The sequence below is a fragment of the Pezoporus wallicus genome, unplaced genomic scaffold (genome assembly GCF_028554395.1).
Source record: "Pezoporus wallicus isolate ANWC-B61680 ecotype Strahan unplaced genomic scaffold, APGP_CSIRO_Pwel_v1 contig_4722, whole genome shotgun sequence".
NCBI lineage: Eukaryota > Metazoa > Chordata > Aves > Psittaciformes > Psittacidae > Pezoporus > Pezoporus wallicus.
This window is the reverse complement of record NW_026641840.1, coordinates 7,960,167-7,979,675: the sequence shown is the minus strand read 5'-3', so window position 1 is coordinate 7,979,675 and position 19,509 is coordinate 7,960,167. Positions and strand designations below refer to the sequence as shown.

The following is a 19,509-nucleotide window of genomic DNA, read 5'->3' as shown; positions in this document are numbered from 1 at the left end:
TGTTTTGCATGTATATTTTCCAGGATGAATCAGGATACAGGTGGCCAAGGGATGATCATCCTCTAAGTCGGCACCCTGAATACAGGTATTTTACAAGACTTTATAGTACTGTTGTGCGTAGACTGGGACTATTTAGGTAATTTTTCTTTGTTATCAAAACAGCTTGTAGAGAAGAAGAGTAAAATGGCAGGGATGTGGGAAAGGTCATCTGTTGAAGTAAAAGCCTATAGTGGAAAAGTGGTTTCTAGTTGTATTGTTTGACCTGCAGATTAAATAAATGGTATGACATGAAAGTCTGTATTTTAGTATTTGTTTAGTAAGGATAGGATAGGAGGATAGGATAAGGAGGCATAATGATAGCAACTTTGGGTTGTTAGCCTGGGTCTTTAAATAATGTGGTGCATTTCCCTGATCAGACACACTTTTTATATGACTTCTGAGAATTTTTTGGTCTAATATTTGCTTCTGTGACTGCAGTACCTTGGGGCCCCAGTACAGTGGAAGGATACCTGCACCTTTTTAAATGCTGGTGGAGTGGATAATGGGATTGTGAAGTTTACCATAGCCTTGTTCTACCTTCTCATTTTCTCAGCTGGACTGATGAGCACGTATTTCCATCCTACATTTTATTAGTTCCTGTGAGCACTTCTTAGTCTGTTCCTCATGTTCTCATCTATGAAATGTAAGGAATGGTGTTAAACAGTAGGGCTCTAATGTATGCATGCCCGCAATGATTATTTGATGTGATAGATGAAGTGCACAGAAGTGTTACACTCAAAATTTATGGACAAGGATGAAACTACCCTAAACATTCAAACAAGAATTTGTTGTTAATATAACTGAAATATTAACAGCTTATCTACAAATGGCTGTACTTTTGTATGCCGTATCCTGTGTTTCCACTTCTCAAGGTGTCTGCTATTATACCAGGCCTGTATTTCTCTACACTGCCTCATGGTGTTAGTCATAAATATCTCATTCTACATAGAATAACTCCTTGTTTGTGTAAAACTATGGTTGTACCATACAGAGATCAACAGAAGTAAACCAAGTTAGTTATAGACACCTGGTCAGTTATAAAAATTACTGTTAAACCTGCACCAAGTTAAAAAGTAAAAGATTTCAGGCAGGTCAGGAAAAGCTTGGACAGCAAACTTAACTTACGCTTGCTTACATCCTCAGTCTTGAGGCCTTGCAAACTCAATATGAAGCTGTTAGTAGCCATGACAATACAGCACTAAGCAATTACAGCAGATCCCTATTCCTTTGGATGTGGTGATTTAGACATAACCTCACCATTTAAAAAATCCTTCATATACCATAAGGGTCTCTGTGCACTAGGCTTCTCTCAAAATTGCATTCTTGGGGCTGGAAACAATAGTAAAGGATTTTGGAAAGTAGTGTCAAAATTCTTTCGTCTTTTCCTTCCACTTCAGAAGAATCAGAATTAGTTAAAACTGTGTGGTGGGGGGGTGGAAAGATGGCGAAGACAGTTAATGCCAGGCCGTTTCTTTCACACAGAACAAGAGTGGCACCCAGTGGTCAAAAAGATTGCCTTAAATGCATTCTGATTTTTTCCATTTAAAATGTGAGGATAAAATGTCCGCTTGTTTTCCTGAAGGCTTTAAAAATGTATTGTGTAACCAGTGATAGTCCTATCTGAGTCTTGATATTTCAGAATATGTAAGTATTCTGAAACTGCAATAACTGCAGTAACACTGTGGAAGAACCTGTAAAGGTACTTGGTTCAGTTGAGAGTATGGGAATGTATTTGCAATTGAATGAAGACCTCCTGATTTCTTATATAAATATTCATTAGTATGTCAGAAGTCTGATTGTACTGAAGAGTACAGGAATAGTGAATAGCCTTGGATGTAAAAATCCAGTGATCAAACTGCTAAGCACTTGTAGCATTACATGCTTTGTAATAAACTTAATTATGATTTTGTGCATATTGCTCACTATTGAGCGGTGTAAGGGATCTCAACAGAGGAAACTGAAGTATAGTATTTAGTACGTGCTGTCTCTGGTGGTGAAAATACTGATTACTTTCTATTTCAAAGACATTTACAGTATAAAACATGAGAGTAAAAATGATTACATGTGAAAATGCTTTCTCTTTGGATACAATGAAGGTTATTTGGGTTAAGTTTTTCTGGAGTATATATAAATTTATTTTTTTTAAGTGCTAAAAGGAAATATAAGATTATTTTAACCAGAAGAACATTTTAAAAAATTGCATGGAACATGGCTAAAATATAGTACAAAGTTAGATTTGTGAAGCTAAAGACACTCAGGAGATTTGTAAAGTTAATGAGTTTTCACAGGCAGTACCATAACTATAAATTCTAAAAAGAATAGCTCTTCTATTGACATAAATAATCAGTTTTCTTGAGTATTTTCAAAAACTCATTCAGCAGCTAAACATGTGCTGTAACAAGTTGTTTTCAATGCGGTGTTCAGCAGTTCCTGTTTAGCATTAATCCTTCATGCTTTCCAGCTTCGATTTTTGGCAACTTAACTGTCAAAAAGTAGTTTCTCATATCTTAACTCTTTCCATTTTTGTTCCCCCTGTCATTCTTTGGAGTGCTGAATAAACATCACTTGAGATTCTCCCAAAGCTGCTTAACTGGAGTATCAAAACCCCTTAAATGATACAGAATTGGGGATGTGTGAACGTTTCCTATGTTGAATAAAGCAGCTGTTAGGGATTTTTAAACATTGTGGATTTTTGTTTGTTTGGCCTTGTTTTCTATTGCTGTTGTTTCTTATGTGGATTTTTTTTAAGCTGCTTGTCTTTTCCTTAAAAGTACTTACTTAGCAGTTGTGTAGCTGTGGCTTGAGCTGCGATGTGTCCACTGACCAGAAGCAGTTCTCTGAGAGAAACAGGATTGCTGAAGATGTACCACTTAGCTTAGTTGTCTTTTTTTTTTCTTGCCTTTCGGTTAAACAAATGCTGTTTAACATCTCAAGGACAGGTTGGAGAGGGCCTTGAACAGCCTGGTCTAGTGGGAGGTATCCCTGCACATGGCAGGGGGGTTGGAACTAAGTGATCTTAAGGTTCTTTCCAACCCAAACCATCCTGTGATTCTTAGGGAGTTGTGCTCTAGTTTCCAAGCTGCTGTTCTTTGCCAGTAGTCTGTCACTGAGCTGAGTATTACTGACCCTTCTGCTCTTTTCTGGACCATTCAGTTCTTGCGAGTTGTTAGCCCTGTTTGATGCTATGCTCAGGGAGCAGCTCTCGTCGTGACCATGACTTCTGGATGGTAATATATTTTATTTGTAAAAAAATGAAATAATTCAGAGGATGTGCTGGGCATAGATTTCAAAATGAGTTGCCAGCCCTTTTTCTCTCATTCTGATGTAAGGGATTCTGATATTAATTGTGTAACCCGTATAACAGTTATAGCGTGGCTTGAAGTGCTTCTTGCTTTGAGCATATTTGGCATACATAAAGAATTGTACATCAAAGCAGAACCTCTTAGTTTAGAGAACAAAGGGTTTTCTGCACACATTAAGACAGTTTTGATGCTTTGGTTACTGATGCTATGAGAATTGTGAAACTTGGAAATTATGAGAGGAGTAGAGATCAAATAACACATTCTTTGTACATTTATCTTTTACTAATGCTGATCACTTCTGGGGATGTGTTACTATTCGTCTTTAGTGATGTATCAAACTTACTTATTCAAAGCACTCAAATTATGTTATGCATATCAGATTTTTTTAAAAGTTGTGAAGACCTAGGCTGTTATATGTTGAAGAACTCAAATTTTGTGGTACTTCTGTATGGGCCTCATAGCAGTGGATTTTTCATACAAGCTCATTTTTGTAAAGTATCATAGAATCATAGAATAGTTAGGGTTGTAAAGGACCTTAAGATCATCTAGTTCCAACCCCCTGCCGTGGGCAGGGACACCTTACGCTAAATCATATCACCCAAGGCCTCGTCCAACCTGGCCTTGAACACTGCCAGGGATGGAGCATTCACAACCTCCCTGGGCAACCCATTCCAGTGCCTCACCACCCTAACAGGAAGGAATTTCCTGCTTATATCCAACCTAAACTTCCCCTGTTTAAGTTTTAACCCGTTACCCCTTGTCCTATCACTACAGTCTCTAATGAACTTCTCAGTGTGAAATGCTTTAGAAGATTGTTAGCTGCTGTTCACTTTAGTCATGCCAAATTTTAATCCTTTTGCATGCACAGAGCATTACTTCATTATTTTTTTTCAGCCAGACTGAGTTCGTAAGATGTGAAATATGTGAAACTTAGCAACTTGAGATGAGCAAGACTCATCTTCAAAGAGAAGTTACAAAATAACACACTTGTAAATCCCAGCTATACAGACATTAAATTTGATCCTTAAATTTATCTGAGGTCCAGATTTTTGTAAAATAAGGATTGCTGTGTTTGTAGACCAAGTTCTCTGCCTCAGTAGTGATGTTGGTTCATATAGCATAGACTCCTGAAGAGTGTCTCGTGTAGGACATTTCTTATTTCTACTCTGAAGTTGTTGATAAAAATGAGTTTTTTAATGAAGGAAACTTACTGCTCCTATGTGTGGTGTTTTTATTGGTGGTGGTCGTTTTTTTTCCCCACGTCCTTTGTGAAATTAAGAGGTAGTCTTAGTCAAGTCTCTAATACCGCATTTGTATATATAAACAAATCTGCTCATCTGTGGAGTACACAGGAAATATTTTGTAATAAGTAGAAATAAAAAGTAATTTTGGTTCTAGAAATAAAACCAACAAAAATGTTGAAATTTAGTTTTAAACAATTGGTGATCTGTGAACAACTAAGGTTGGTCAGTGAGTTGGTTTTTTTTGAAATCTTTTAAAGCACATTTTATATGACATTCTGAACATAGTCTTGCAGTTACATCTTTAGGGTCGTAAAGCTAAATATACCCCATTTTTTTGTAGATGCATAAACTTTCACAGTGAGATTGTGTTTACCAAAGGCCATGGAGAAAATTGGTAGCAAGGTGGGGGATTAAAGCCCAGCAGTCGTGGCTTTCTGATCCCTGCTTGAAGTACCCTTCCATTTGGTGATTAACCCTTGCAGGTGCAATATGTGATGACAGGATGTTTCTAGATGAGTGGTCTGAAGATTGTAAATTTAGAAGAAAATTGCTATTTGGCGAGAGTAGTTATTTTGAACCAAAACCATTGATGAAAGAGTCTCCAGATAGAGTCAGTGACCCTTAACATCTTCTTTCAGTAAAGCAAGATTTAATATTGAGGGTTCAGATGTGTCATAGGCCAAGGCAGTTATCTTTACGCTGTGCAATCACCTCTTAATTACAGGGGGTAGCTTGTTTCTTGGGGTTTTTCCTCCCTGTATGTATTCTTTAGTGAATGAAACAGTGAACCTGTTTAAATATTTTATGCTCATATAAAGCAACATATTATATTGTGGGAGGTCTTCAGGCCTTGGATTTAAACTCTCTTACAATGTAAACTGGTCTTTGTCTTGCTTACAGAAGAGAAACATAGCCAAAGGGATTTATGAGATGGTGCTAAAAATGTACATAAGTCTGCTGTTCTGTTGCAATATTTCACAGGTCTTAAGGGACACCATACAAGAACCTCATTCTTTATTAAAAAACCTGTGTGGAGGGAAATAAATATGGCAGTCACCCAAAGTAAATGGTCTTGCTTTTGACAGAGATTGATAAGCAGAGTTCTAATCATATTCATTAGCACATGCCTTTTCCTTTTAATAAATAAATAAAATCACTGCCAGAACATTGAACCTCTCAGGTATTCACACGAACTGCTAAAGTAACTTGTTTATTCATATACGAAATTACTGATTCCTTATAGTAGGTCATTGTGGTAGATTCATTATACCTGTCTACAACTCCAGGCAAGGACTTGTCTACTGAAATCTTTAGTTGAGAAGACCCATTGTATTAGTCTGTTAGGTAAATTAGTTTACCTTGGCTTACGATATTTAGTGGGGGGTAAAGGGAAGACTTAAAACTTTTTGGAACAAGATAATAGGTAATAGATAACTTAAAAGTTGATTCTAACTTACACTGGTATTAAATGACTTCTTAATGTGCTGCATGTCTTATGCAGCAGTCTTACTGATCCAGTAGTTGTGACATTTTTTTTGAGAGCTGTTTTTCTGCTCCCCACCTCTAGCTCTTCTGTGCTTGGGACACCCAGTTTGTTTGCAAACTGAGATTTATGCTTTATAATTTGAGTTTTGTTACTTGGACAAAATTATATATGTCTTAATAGTATTACGAATGCTTTGGGTTCCTTTAGACCATGGCTTTTTATTTTGAATGGAGTCTTAAGAACTCAGATCTTCTCATGCAGATACCACTTAGCGTTTTAAAACTGCCTGTGCTGAAGACTGTATGGTTAAGAACAGGTCAGAACTGTCCACTGTTGCAGGTCCATGCAGTTGACAGTAAAAAGGTTTCAATTCAGGTAAGTCTGAGTTTCTTGACATGATGAATCTCTTTCCTCTGTTTAACTTAGAACCCAGAGGCTTAAAATGTGTGAGCACTGGCTGTTTTCTTACCAAGAATATTATGTCAAACTGAGTTTCTGCTGTTATTAATGTTGGTGGGACCTGCTTTGTTTGCATCTAGAATTGTACAAAAGCTTCATTCAAAGCAAGACTGCTGCCATTAGACTTCTGAAATGTTTGTCATTTGAGCGAATGGGGAGAAAAGGAGACGTTGGTGCCTAAGCTTTCAATTGTAGATTTTTTAAACTGTTTTTGGCCCCCACACTATAATGAAAAAATATGGGGAGGAGGTAAAAATTCTTCTTATTTTCAACTGTATTTTTTTTGCATATTTCAGCTAATTGTGGGTTTATTCTGTAAGATGAATGTTGCTTTCACTGGCAGGTAGTTGTTCAATGATTGCTTTTAATTTTAAAATATTTTAATTTGCATAACGATTGATTGTGACCTTTATTGAAGGCCTGTTTTCTGTTTCGTTGCAGAATTTCTCATTGCAATTCTAACCCATGTTTGCTTTCAAAAATTACTTGCTGTTAATTTTGTTCATTCTGCAGGGTCTTGCAGAACTCTTGATTTGATTGCAGTTTCCATCTCTGGTTGAGGGGAAGGAGTTTCAAGTCATAAATTTATGTATCGAGTATGGATGTATTGATCATTTGATTTCTTTTTCTCTTGTTCATTTCTCCTGATGAGCTTCTGAGGTCAGTGCCAGTATTTCTGCCATTCAGCCAGGGTTCTGCCGTTTAGCCAGGACCCTGGAACCTCCTGCAGGAACCTCACCTGGTGGGAGACTCCTTTGACTGTTGTTGGTTACAGAGGGTTCTGGCTGTTCCGTTTCATTTTGGAATGATGTCATGAAGGTTTTGTTATTCTAATCAAAACATTTCGAAGTTTCTTATATATGGAAATTGTCAAATTACCAGAACTTCCCACTACCTGATTTTTTTTTTTTCCTGCTGAGCCTGTAAATATGCAGTGTCATGCAGTAGAGCTTACCCTTTGTATGAAACATAGAATGGTTCTAAACCTTGAGTTTAACTCCTGCTGAGAGCCATAAGAGAAAACTGGGTGTGCTTGTTTTTGAAAAGTATGATTGCAAATAGGTAATTTCAGTCTGATTCTGTGTGTATGATACTGTGCTTATACTTAAGTCTTCTGAAATATTTCAGTTATGTTTAAGTATGTTCTCTGTGTTGTGACTCTAAAGGATTGACTAAAGACAGGTAGTTAGAATCTTCTTAAAGGATGTTTTGATCATCTTAAAAACCCAGTCTGAATTATTCCTGAGTAAGAAACAGCTAGGTAGTAAATTGGTTTCTAAGTATTTATTTGACTAGAATTACCATGAAGACAGCAGATTTGGTAACTAAAAACCTAGAAGTTCTCATTATCGCAGTTCTCAACTGTTCTCATGTCTTTATTCAACTTGCTTTTTCCAAAGCTACGTTATGTTTTAAGGTTTTGTGGCTGTTAGTGTATATAACTGTTTCCCACTTCAGTTTTTGTAAGGCTGTAAATTGTCAAATGAGATTGGTGTCATCATTATATTTTAACAGTGCTTATTGTGCATGAACTGTTTACTGCAGTTGTTAGTATGTTATGGTATACGTGTAAGGAAAAATTCAGTAGTGTGTGCAAACTCAGTTAAAGTTTGTAATAACATTGACTTGTTGCTTAAACTAAATCATATTTTGAGAAAAGATGTTTACATAATGCTAATACACTGTAAACAGAGAATTTCCTTACAGTTTATGATAGGGCAGCATGCCTGAAGATAAGATTACATACCTTTACACTGTAAGATCTTGGCTAACACCTCTCTTTAAAGAAGACTTTAAAAAGCAAGCTCATCTGGTCCCATTTATAGCTAACGTTATAATCAGGATATAGATGGTATCAAACTAGCAAGTTAATGCTGTATTGGGAAATAATGAGGCAAACTCCCATGGGTATCACTTGGTTAATCTGGAAAAGCTTCCTAACAAATGTGTTGAAAACGAGCTAGGTACTGAGAGACAGTGGGGAGGGAAGCAGAGGGGACTCTCCCTTGGATCCAGACACCTACTGTTAAAATGGCATCTAACTAAATCATCTCAACCACCAGCCAATGAATTGGCTTAATGGATGTAGTCATGGCTTTCTCAGGATGGGGAATATTGTCACAGACTTGTACATAATTTCCCTTAGGAAAATAAATTCTTCATGGAACCTAATTCTTCTTGAAACCTAAGTTCCAATGACCTGTTTGTTGTATTTTGAATACACTAAACATTTCAGGGAATTTAATTCCCATTGTGGAAAGCTGGGAATACTAGGATACAGTAGAGAGGGACAAATTTGGTGTTATTTTCAGTATAGGCATCCTTTTGTTAAGCATTTTGCTACAAAGAGAAGATTTGCCATTTCTACCTACTGCTGCATTTGAATGTGCTATGCCATTTCTACCTACTGCTGCATTTGAATGTGCTATGATCTGCATCTGAGGAAAAGTTAATCAATACAGCAATTGCATAATTCATGCCATTGGTATTATTTTTGAAAGGTGATGCTATTTTTGCATGCTAACAAATGATTATTAATGTTAGTCTTGACATTTATTCCTCATACGTATTTGCATACCCTTACAAAGTTCTGTCCCTTGTATACAAATCTTTATAGTATTAGTTTGTGACTTAGTAACAAATGCTTTTGTATAAGTGGAACTGAATATTGATGCCGTGACATGTAACAGTGTTGTCAGTATACTGTGGAAGTGTCTTTCTCTTCTGAAATCTGACTTATAACAGTTCCATGTGTTAAATGCCTAATTATTTGTTGGAAATAATGTTAAAGAGTGCGTTTATGCAATTTGGAAGCAGAATGGAAAAGGTGTTCTAATGTGTTGACTTACAGAATAGTTTGTGTTGGAAGGGACCTTTCAAAGATCATCTAGTCCAACCCCTGTGCAGTGAGCAGGGACGTCTTCAACTAGATCGGGTTGCCCAGAAATACATCCAGCCTGGCTTTGAATGTTTGCAGGGATGGGGAATCTGCCACCTCTCTGGGCAATCTGCTCCAATGTTTCACCACCCTCATCATAAAAAAACTAATTCCCGAATCTCTTCTCCTTTAGTTTAAAACTGTTCCCCTAGTCCTATTGCAACAGGCCCTACTAAAAAGTCTTGTCCCTATCTTTCTTATAAGCCCCATTTAAGTATTGAAAGTTGCAATAGGGTCTCCCTAGAGTCTTCCCTTCTCGAGGCCTAACAACCCCCACTCTCTGAGTCTGTCCTCATAGAAGAGGTCCTCCAGCCCTCTGAGCATTTTCCTGTCCCTCTGCTGGACGTGCTCCAACAGGTCTGTGTTTTTCTTGTACTGAGGACTCCAGCACTGAAAGCAGTACTCCAGGTAGGGTCTCACTAGGGGGAATAGAGGGGCAAACCAACTCAGGTTTGCTGAGGTAGTAAGCTTAGTATGTATTCTACAACTTTAGCTTGCTAGTTGTGTTTTTTGGAAGAATTTTGCACAAGGATTATCTAAGATTATGTTAACAGAGGAGATTGAAGTGACAAGCGATGCATCATCTTCTTCAAAAACTCTTCAGTTACTGTTTTATTCCTTACTAAAACTTCTCTTAAATAGTGTTCTCTTTAAAAATGTATCTTTGAATCTGCCTTTGTTGCTTACAGCCAGAATATTGTGCTTTCAATGTTGCTTAGATATGTATGTATATTATTTTTAGGGAAAAAATATTACTTCTTTGAGTTTTAATGATGGTGACTTTACTATAAAATTCTGTCAAGGGACCTATTTTTTTAATAATAAATAAATGTTACAAATGCAGTAAGGGGATATATATTACTACAATAAAAATTGTATTTCCACAGCAGTTTAAACCTAGCTAAGCTAGTTTCAAGTCCTTCCTTCTCCCTGTTACTGTTTTGGGTGCTCGTACTCTTCAATGAGCTGCTCCTGCTGGCTAACCCACCACAGTCAATTAAACAATTACCTACCAGTTTGGTTGCCTGAGAGAAAATATCAATGCCAGATAAATGCCATTACCATGGAGAAGGAATATGGATTCAAGGAAGGTTGAGAGGGTTAGGTTTGTAGCGGCATCAGTTTAAATCAGTTGATCTCTCGTGGAGCTATGCCTTGAAGTTACCTGTTATTAAATCACTGGAATATTTGAAGGCATATTTTTAATAAAAAAATTACCTGAGTAGAATGGCTTATCTCTGTGTTAAATAGATTCAGGAAAGTGCTATTTTTAATATATAGGAAATGGCATTAAAAAAAGAGCAAGCAATATTAGTGTATATTATAGTGATTGTAAACTGTAATTGAAGTGAGGGGGGAAAGCAAACTGGAAAAAAAGATAAAGCTACATGGCTGAATAATTTATAAGAGGAAATGGGAAATGTCTGTCTTGGGGCTTTCTGATTTTGAGCAAACTGCATACTTGAAGGAATGAGCTCAAATAAAGGAAAAAAAAATGTTTTTTTTTTTTCTTCATATATATATATATATATATATATAAGAATGTCTTGAGAAATCCAGAAGGAGAGGTAGTTTGCTAACTTTTATATAAATGTAGAAGTTTGTGTAACTATTACTAAACTTTGGGGCACAAGCAAATGAAACCTATTGACCTAATTGCTTCATTTCTCACTTTAAGAATAAAAATATAGCTATTTGTGGAGAGTTTTTCTGATACAGAGAAAGATGGAGTGTTTTTCTGGTTTATAGATCTCATTAAGGGATTTGGAAAAAGAAGAAAACTAAATATGATAAGGGTATTGTGTGCCAATATAAGTGCTTACAAACCTGTTCCACAACTCACTCTTTCATTTTGCAGATTTTTATTGATAGTGTTAGAAAGTCAGCGACAAGGGTTGATCGAATCAGTATTTGCTACTACTACAGTACACTACTTGTTGCTTTCTCTTACTGTAAGTGAACTAACAGCATTCCAAGGCATACAGATGAGAAGCCTGAAGAGCTCATTTAGCAGATATTTCATGGTTTCTGGGATCTTCTGTTTAAAAATTTGAAAGATAGCCTTTGGGAAAAAGCGTTATAGCTTGCTGAACATAAAACTCACTCGTGCACCTAAAAATACAGTGCAAAAATACTTCCTTCTTTCATTAGACAAACGCTCGCCTACATTGGATTGTTTGGCAAGGACTGACTGTGAAGTAAAAATCAAAATAAACCCAAAAGCCCCAAATAAAATCCACAAACAACCTCAGCAAAACAACCCCACCAAATCCACCACCTCCCCCCACCTCTCCTCCTCCACCTTCTTTTGTTTAGCCATTTGGCAATATAAAGTTGTGTGACTCTATAAACAGCACATATTTTTCTCCGCAGTCTCATGTAATTTTCCACACCAATTTAGAAGGTCTTTTAGTAAATAAAATTCTTTACAAATTTTTGCTGAACTGTTCACTTGTGTTTCATAGTATGTTACTGTCCACAAATGCTTGTTCTTGGTACCTTTACATCTGCTTTGGGTGGCACTTGGGAATTTTTTTCATCTCCTACCCCATCATCCCCACATTCTGTGGTAGCACAGGGAAACTTGACAAAGTTCTTTCCCATGTGCTGGTCTCGGTGTCTGAGGCAGGATGACAGTAAATGTGCAAGCACCTATTTAGGAAGGTCTGTCCTGTTAGAACTTTCTCTAGGACAGTAGGGATGATGAGTTATCTCTGGTCCGTTATGGTATCGGGCCATCGGGGTATGGGTATGTGAAGGGTATGCGAAGATGCAGCATTGTGCTTCCTGTCTTCCTTCTAATTTTAAGCTTGTATATTGAGATATAAGATTTGAACGGTTTCCATTTTGAATTAAGTCTGTTTAGGAACTGATTCAATCGCTACTATGTTGAGAATCCTATTCTTCAAGCTAGTTACCTGAACTGCTTGACTTCTGAGGTGATACGCTGCTCAGAAAGTGGAGCGTTTCAAATCTGCCCCAGCAGCAGTGTGTGTTGGTAAATATTTTATCATTTTATCAGTGAAATTCTCTGCTGTTGTAATTGTTGTAGCTCTTAAGAGAAATTGTAACTTAGTCCGTCGCTTCAAGCAATGTATTCTGGAGCTTTAGACCTATGATTAACTTTCTGTTGTAGAGAAATTGCAGGGACTTGTTTACAAAAAGAAGCTAAGATCACATGCATTTGAATGCAGTTATTTTGTCTAATTTGCTCTTCATTTTTCTAATTAACATATTTTGTCTGTATTCTTCATACTGTTGTAAGCAAGCTGGTTTTGCTTAGTTCTTTGGAACTTAAATCCATGTTTTCCTGGACTCTAACTCTTTATTTGTTTCTTGTTCTTCTCCTTACCTGTATGCTTGACCTTAGTTTCTCTGTGTCAGATAGTAAAGAGTTTGAGTTTAAATATACTTTTATTTTGCAGGTTTCTATTCCTGCAAGTCCAATAAAGTACATTATTGATGACAGTAGGAAAGAAGATACTCTACTAAGGATAAAGAGCAGTGTAATCTGTTTTCTGGTTTCAGTTGAAGTACATAGCTTCATTTAAAGGACATAGAGGCATTCCTTTCTAATGTATGATATTCAGGTTGTCTTAGATTTTATTCCCTGATCTGTCATAACGTCCTGAGGTGGGTGGGGAGGTGAGTTTAGTAGTTTTTATACTGAGTGAGCTGGACAAATGGCATCAGTGGGGAGTTTTGGTGTTTGCGGATGATGACTTAAGCGGTACTACGTGCAGCATAAATATCATGAGGCATTTATATGGTTTTAATTTTTGTTGTACATTTGGTATGTCTTGTTACCCTTCTGTACATGAGTTACCACTATTTTGCAATGCCTATTTCCTTTTGCCTTCATGCAGAGAGCTCTTAATAAGATTGCGTTGTCCAGCCCTAATTGCATTAATTTCATTTAAAACTAATGCAGATACCATTTACCAGTACTGCAGTTACTTGCTTAGTCATAAAATGTTGAAAACCAGTTGTAAGAAATCTGTCATCTTTTCAAATGTTCAAATGAATGCCAGTGGAACTAGATGCAATTAGTTTTATCTGCAGTGGTGTAACTCACCGTATTGTTTTAGCTAATGATAAATCATCATAAAGATCTTCGAACAATAACGAGATTATAGTAAGTCTGTGAAGCAGAACTAAGGAGTAAATTGTTGGTTTGTTGCACGGACGTACTGGGTACTTTGGAAAGAAAGGGAATGAGTTCTGGGAGAGAGGATAGTGGCTGTAATCTTCCACGGCCTACATTTACTTTGAAGGTATTAAAAGTAGAGGTGTTTCTTGACTCTTTGTATTTGCTTTTCAGATGTTTTAAGACAGCAAATCACTTGAGAAACTTGGAGGTCGGGGTGTAGTGCACTTTATTAAAGTTTTCCCCATCATCTGAATCATGTTGCCCCTGCAGCTGAATCATGTCCCCCTCTGCCAGCCCCTGCAGTGTCCTGACAGGGCAGGCAAGAGGCTTTTTTATTTTTCTTTCACTCTTCCTCTTCCTTCCCCTTGCCTGTGTATTATGAGACAGGGGAAGTATATTGAGTTAAGAAGCATGGTTCAAAATCTTCTCTTTTTTCCTCTCTTTGCACTGAAGTCTGGTGTCTCAGGAGATACGTATAATTTCCTCAAATTATTTATAAAATCATGTGAGTTGCTTTTAGGCAAGGCTAGTAATCAAGCCCAAGCCTATAAATGGAATGTCTAACCCCTTTGACAACAGTAATAATCTTTCTCAGATGGAAGGGGTCACATAAACTTACTTCTCTGTTGACTGTTTATCTAGGTGATAAACTGTGCTCACTTGTGAGTTACTGAAAGAGCCTACAGTTTCTGCTCCACAGTGATACGCTGTAGAGTTGCTAATCTGTTCAGTGCAGTATCGTAAGTGTGAGTTACATCCTCTGTGGCTGGACCACATCGTAGATTAATGTTTTAACTGAAAAGATGGATGTCTGTATCAGGAGTAGAAGTCCAAGAGAATAGTAAGCATATAGTAGTATTGTACCCTGTTGCCTGGTAGCATGAATTCAATGAGAGTAAACTGAGATTTCTCTTGCACACAAAATTTCTTCCTGTATTGCATATGATGTGCTTTCATGTTCCCAAGTACACCTCCATTCTCAGGCATTTCACATCTGCCAAGTAATTTAATTTTGCCTTTAGGTACTCTTAAAATGCAAACTGGTACACCAGTTTGTGTTAGTCTTTGTTTCACATAGCTTAACCTGTACTACTCCCTTTTGTAATTGAGAAGGCTTCCCCTAACTCTCAGTTTCCCCCCAACATTGCTACTGAATGCTTTGCAGGCCTTAAAATGGCAGAGAGGGGTGAGAACAGAAGTACTTGATGTGGTAATGGTAGCTTAGGAAAGATGGTGTCTCTGATCCTTTGGCAACTGTAAATCTGCTCTGCGTCGTATTCCCTTGATCTCCTGCTATGCAGAAGTCTGTGTTTTTCCCTCCAAGAAACTGGAACTTGGTGATAACTGTTAGGCTTGTGTTCTTCCCTCAGCTGCCCTTTGTGGATGGTATAGCAGGGTATGGCTGGTTAGTTACAAAATTTCAGGAGCTCATCCAAGATTATCAGCTTCACTGAGAATTTAATGGTCAAGATCCGTGGAGGTTAAACATTCTAATGCTTCCTGTTGCAGTACTGCTGAGAGAACTACATTGCGCTTTCAGGACTAAGTGCGAGATACGAATACAAAATTTAAAGAGAAGAGGGATCCTGTATGAAAGCAATTCATCCTGTATTTTTTATTAAGGGCAGTAGTTCTATTTTAAAGTTAGAGCTGAGCACAAAATTTTGCATCTCTATTAAATATTGTCCCTGCTCAATAAACCTTTTGAGTATGTGTTGGAATCTGAAGCATGTGCTTAACTGCTTTGCTGAATTGGGGCCTTCATTACCAAATTGCAGGTGTATGTTAGCTTAAGTATTTAAGGGGGAAAAAAAAGTAAAACAATGCTTATTTTGTTCTGTTCAGTGTCGTTTGTTATATTAATGGAAAGCATCAGAAATGCTGTGCTGTTGCTATGCTGTCTGAAAAAGATTTAATATAGTTAATGGCGTGAGTGTTTAGTAAGAGATATGGTCCAGTTAGGAGCTAACATGGAGTGATGAAATGAAAATTTGAAAAATGAAAGATAGAATCTACTGTTTTGTGGATAATGTTATTGTAGAATGAGGCTTTTAAATGTTTTCCTGTTTAAAAGTGTGTTTCAATGGTATTTTGTAAATTCTTCTGTGGATATTAGAGTATTTATTATGTGTGCAGTGGCTGGGGTTCTGTAAACGTTTCCATAATAAACTTCTCTGTGTACTAGGGCTTCATCTCAGTCATGAAAACGTGTTTTGGGTGTAAAAGTGGTGTACTGGTCTGCCAGAAAGCTTGTGCTTTAAAAATAAATAGGATTATTTAAAAAGAGATGTTTAGGAGGAAACTGAAGAAAAAATGCACTGTACATAACTCATTCTGGATAAATATTTGATCAATATGTTCTTTAATAAATAAAAAAAAACCTACTTAAAAACTAGTTCAGTGGTGAGCTAATCTTTCAATTATTTTTAAAGTCTGAACTTTTTCTCTATTGCCACATAAAACGTTTATACATGTAATGCAGATAAAGCGGTAGTTCCCTATTTTCAGCTGTGTCTCATAGGTTAGCGAACTCGCCTGGCTTCTTTCGATTTCTTTCTGCTAAATTTAAGGGGACGAAGAGGTTTGAGTGTTTTGTCATTAAATGTGTTTTCTCAGAGTCTGATAATTTCAGTTATTCTTTCTGGAAAATCTCGTGTTAATCTACACATTTCCTAAAGAGTAGTGTCCAAAGGTGAGCACATTGCTCTTGGCCTTTGAAGAAAGCAGGATTATCCTTCTGTGTATTCTGGGGTGAGTCATTATTTGATGTAAGCATACAATGGCTACTGTATAGAGGCTATTAAATAGAGTATTATTTAGCAATTCCTTAATTGTTTCTTTTACTGGCTTGTTTGGGAAGAATAATGTGTCACAATAAATAGAAGAAGAAAAGACGTTTAGAAAGGAAATGAATATTGATTTTTTTAGCACTCCTGTTAAGCATAAATCTGTGTAACATTGTCTTGTAGCAGTTTTGGTATGTAGTTCTGTAAAATATGCTTTTCTGCAAGATAACATACTTGTAAAAAGCCTGTGTTCTGTTAACAGTGAAATAACTGCTGAGCTGTAAAACCTGGCTTTGTTTGAGGCAGTTGTGCTTTCCATGCAAAAAGTAAATCAGCGCTGTATAAAACACATCGGTGTAATAGTGTCTGTATTACTGTGGTGCTACCTGTATAGTTTCAGCAGTACAAAACACTTTTGACATGCTAGAGTCCTTTGTTACCCGTCATAAATGTGGGCCTGCAACATGCTATGGGAATTGTACACTAGAGGGCTTTTTTCCTTTTCTCCAGCAATATAAGATTAGCTATAGCTACATTGCACTAAATGAGACCACCAGATCTTTGCTCATTGTTGTGAGACATTCCCTTATATAAATATTGGACTATGGTGAGAAATAGGAGAGAAAGGCAGTGAAGTAAGGTACATTCTGGCTTACTATAAATGCCATGGAGTCTTTATTTTTATTTAGCAGTGCTGTGGAAGAGCCGAGAATTACTTGCTTCTCTTGGCAATGTGTCTTCTGACCAAGGCGCATGTCACAAATCTAGATTCAGTAGATGTTTGCTTGCATGTTAGCTTTGAGATTCTTTAGGAAAAGTTCAATTTTATGTTGTTTTTCTGACCTTCACATATATATGTAAATTAATATGATTTGCAAGTAACCAGGACATTTGGGGTATGGTCTGGAGTAACAATTTATACATGTAGTAGAAAGTTTTGGTGTTGACTAGATTATAGTTTCGAATCAGTTAGGTTTCATATAATAACTGAGTGAGTCTGTGGCATTTTACAGTAAAGTTCAAAATGAGTATTGTGTGTTGTGAAAGACATAGACTCTTTAGTAGGTGTAAATTTTCATGTTTTCGTTCATGGTTTGACCTTGGGTGGATACGTAGGCATGAGGATAGATAGTCTGCGGTTTTCTTTTTGTCCTTGCTGGATATAAATCGAAATCCCTCAATGGTATTTCCCATAACAAGGTGTGTTGAATCATACTCCCTTGAAAATAAGGGTAAGGGAAAAAAAGAGTTGAAAAACAGCCAAAGAGTGTGAGCAATTATTTGTGTATGCATTTTTAGTTTTTGTAAATGAAGCTTTAATTTCCAGGTGAAATTGAGTGAATCTGAAGAAATAAAATGTGGAAGTCCCAATTTCTTGAATGTCTTTTTCTCACGTTTTAGCTGTATTATTGAGAAATAGAAAGGAATTAGCTTCTAGCAATGAAGCAGGTGAATGAAATCTGAAAATAATTACTTACATATACATATACATCCTCTTTTCCTACTTGTTTTTCATTCATTGCCTATTATTCTAACAACACTGAAGATTTCAGACATGTTCTGCAGATGACAGCTAATCTATTAGTATTTAACCAAATATAAAATGTTGACATTGTATTATCCAGTGCTGTTCCACAAACATTGGAAGGATAACCAAGTGATTTTTATTTTTCTGTTGTCTTTGAAGGGATGTCAGAGATGGCTTCAGAAGAAAAAGCGTCTATCCTTCTCATTACATGAGAGAACGATCCCCTCACAGGAGGGACTCTCCTCTCTTTAGGGAATCACCAGGAAGCCGAAGGGATTCTCCACACAGCAGATCTGGCTCTAGTGTCAGCAGCAGGAGCTACTCTCCTGAAAGAAGCAAATCCTATCCTTTCCACCAGTCCCAGCATAGCAGAAATATGTCATCTTTACATAAAAGAAATACTTCTTCTCAGCAAGGTAATGCTGCATTAATGGTGAGAACTGGTTAGTGGGGTGAAACTGCAACTCACTCCATCAGCCCTTTTTCTCATACAGAATTAGAGATGTGTGCACATCTGTGATTCTTTACATGCTATATTTATAATGAGAAAACTAGACACTTTGTACCAGTTGTGGTGTCTGCTTTTTGGTTGTTTCACTGCAGTCTCTGTTCCCTTATGTATTTTATGTGGGAGGTTGTAAGTGGTGTTTCAGTAGCAGCTCTAGACTGACTGTAGGAGTTTGAGCAGCACAGCTTTTTCTGGTATCTTATCTTATTTTTTGTTTAGCCTCAACTGCTTCTCTTCCTTATGTGCTTTATTGAATTCCCTTACAAGAAACTTTGCTGTCATCTATAGCAAACAAAGATTTTTCTTCCTGCAGCCAGGGGAAAAGAAGGATTAAATAATTGGAGAAATTAAAATACATATACTGCTACTTGTTACATTTTCTGAAAGTGTTCTCAGACCTGTGATATTAGGGGCTTGAGGGGTTTTTAACAGCTTCATCTCCTGTCAGATTCGCTCAAATCTTACTTTCCTCAAAAAAATGTGAAACGCAGTTAAGTCTGTACTGTGTGTGTTCTGCCTTTTAAAAGCTTGGCTGTTAATCTTTCCCTGAAGCCTAATGAATCATCTGTTTTGAAAATATTTAAGGTTTTCCTATTTAAATAATTAAGGATAAAAAAAAAAGTGCAAAATTGCCCTTTTTTAGTATACTACTGTCTTAGCCGCTGCTGTTTGTACAGTGTATGTAAATTAATCTGATTTGATTTCCCTCTCTGCAAATGCTTTCTAGTGAACTATCCAAACCCACTGTTCATTTTGGCAGCTTTTGAAAAGTTTAATTAGATATTTTTTTTGTTCACTGATAGGCATATTGTGAGTTTCCAGAGCGACATACTGGACCGTTATGTAGCACTTACTGCCAAAAGAGATCTTGTGGAGTTTAGTTAACATTGCTTAAATACTGAGGAATCAGTTCACTCCTTGTAGAATATAAATTATCCTTCTAGCTCATCACTGCAACTCTTTTAACACTTTGGAGCAATACTCAGTGAATGCAAATTCCTTAAAATGTAGGAGAGGAAGGGAAAAATAAGATATTCAACTAAATTTGTAGAAGTGTTACAGATACACA

The 19,509-nt window shown here is 36.8% G+C and overlaps 1 protein-coding gene across 2 annotated transcripts in view; it reads left to right on the top strand.

Annotated features, from left to right (window-relative positions):
* The window catches only part of PPHLN1 (periphilin 1), a 69,570-nt gene that overhangs the window by 11,294 nt on the left and 38,767 nt on the right, over positions 1 to 19,509 (top strand). For both annotated transcript variants that reach the window (XM_057425509.1, XM_057425508.1), the window contains exons 5-6: positions 24 to 85; positions 18,092 to 18,348. In XM_057425509.1, coding sequence (XP_057281492.1) covers positions 24 to 85; positions 18,092 to 18,348 — 319 coding nt within the window. The remainder of the gene's footprint in view (positions 1 to 23; positions 86 to 18,091; positions 18,349 to 19,509) is intronic.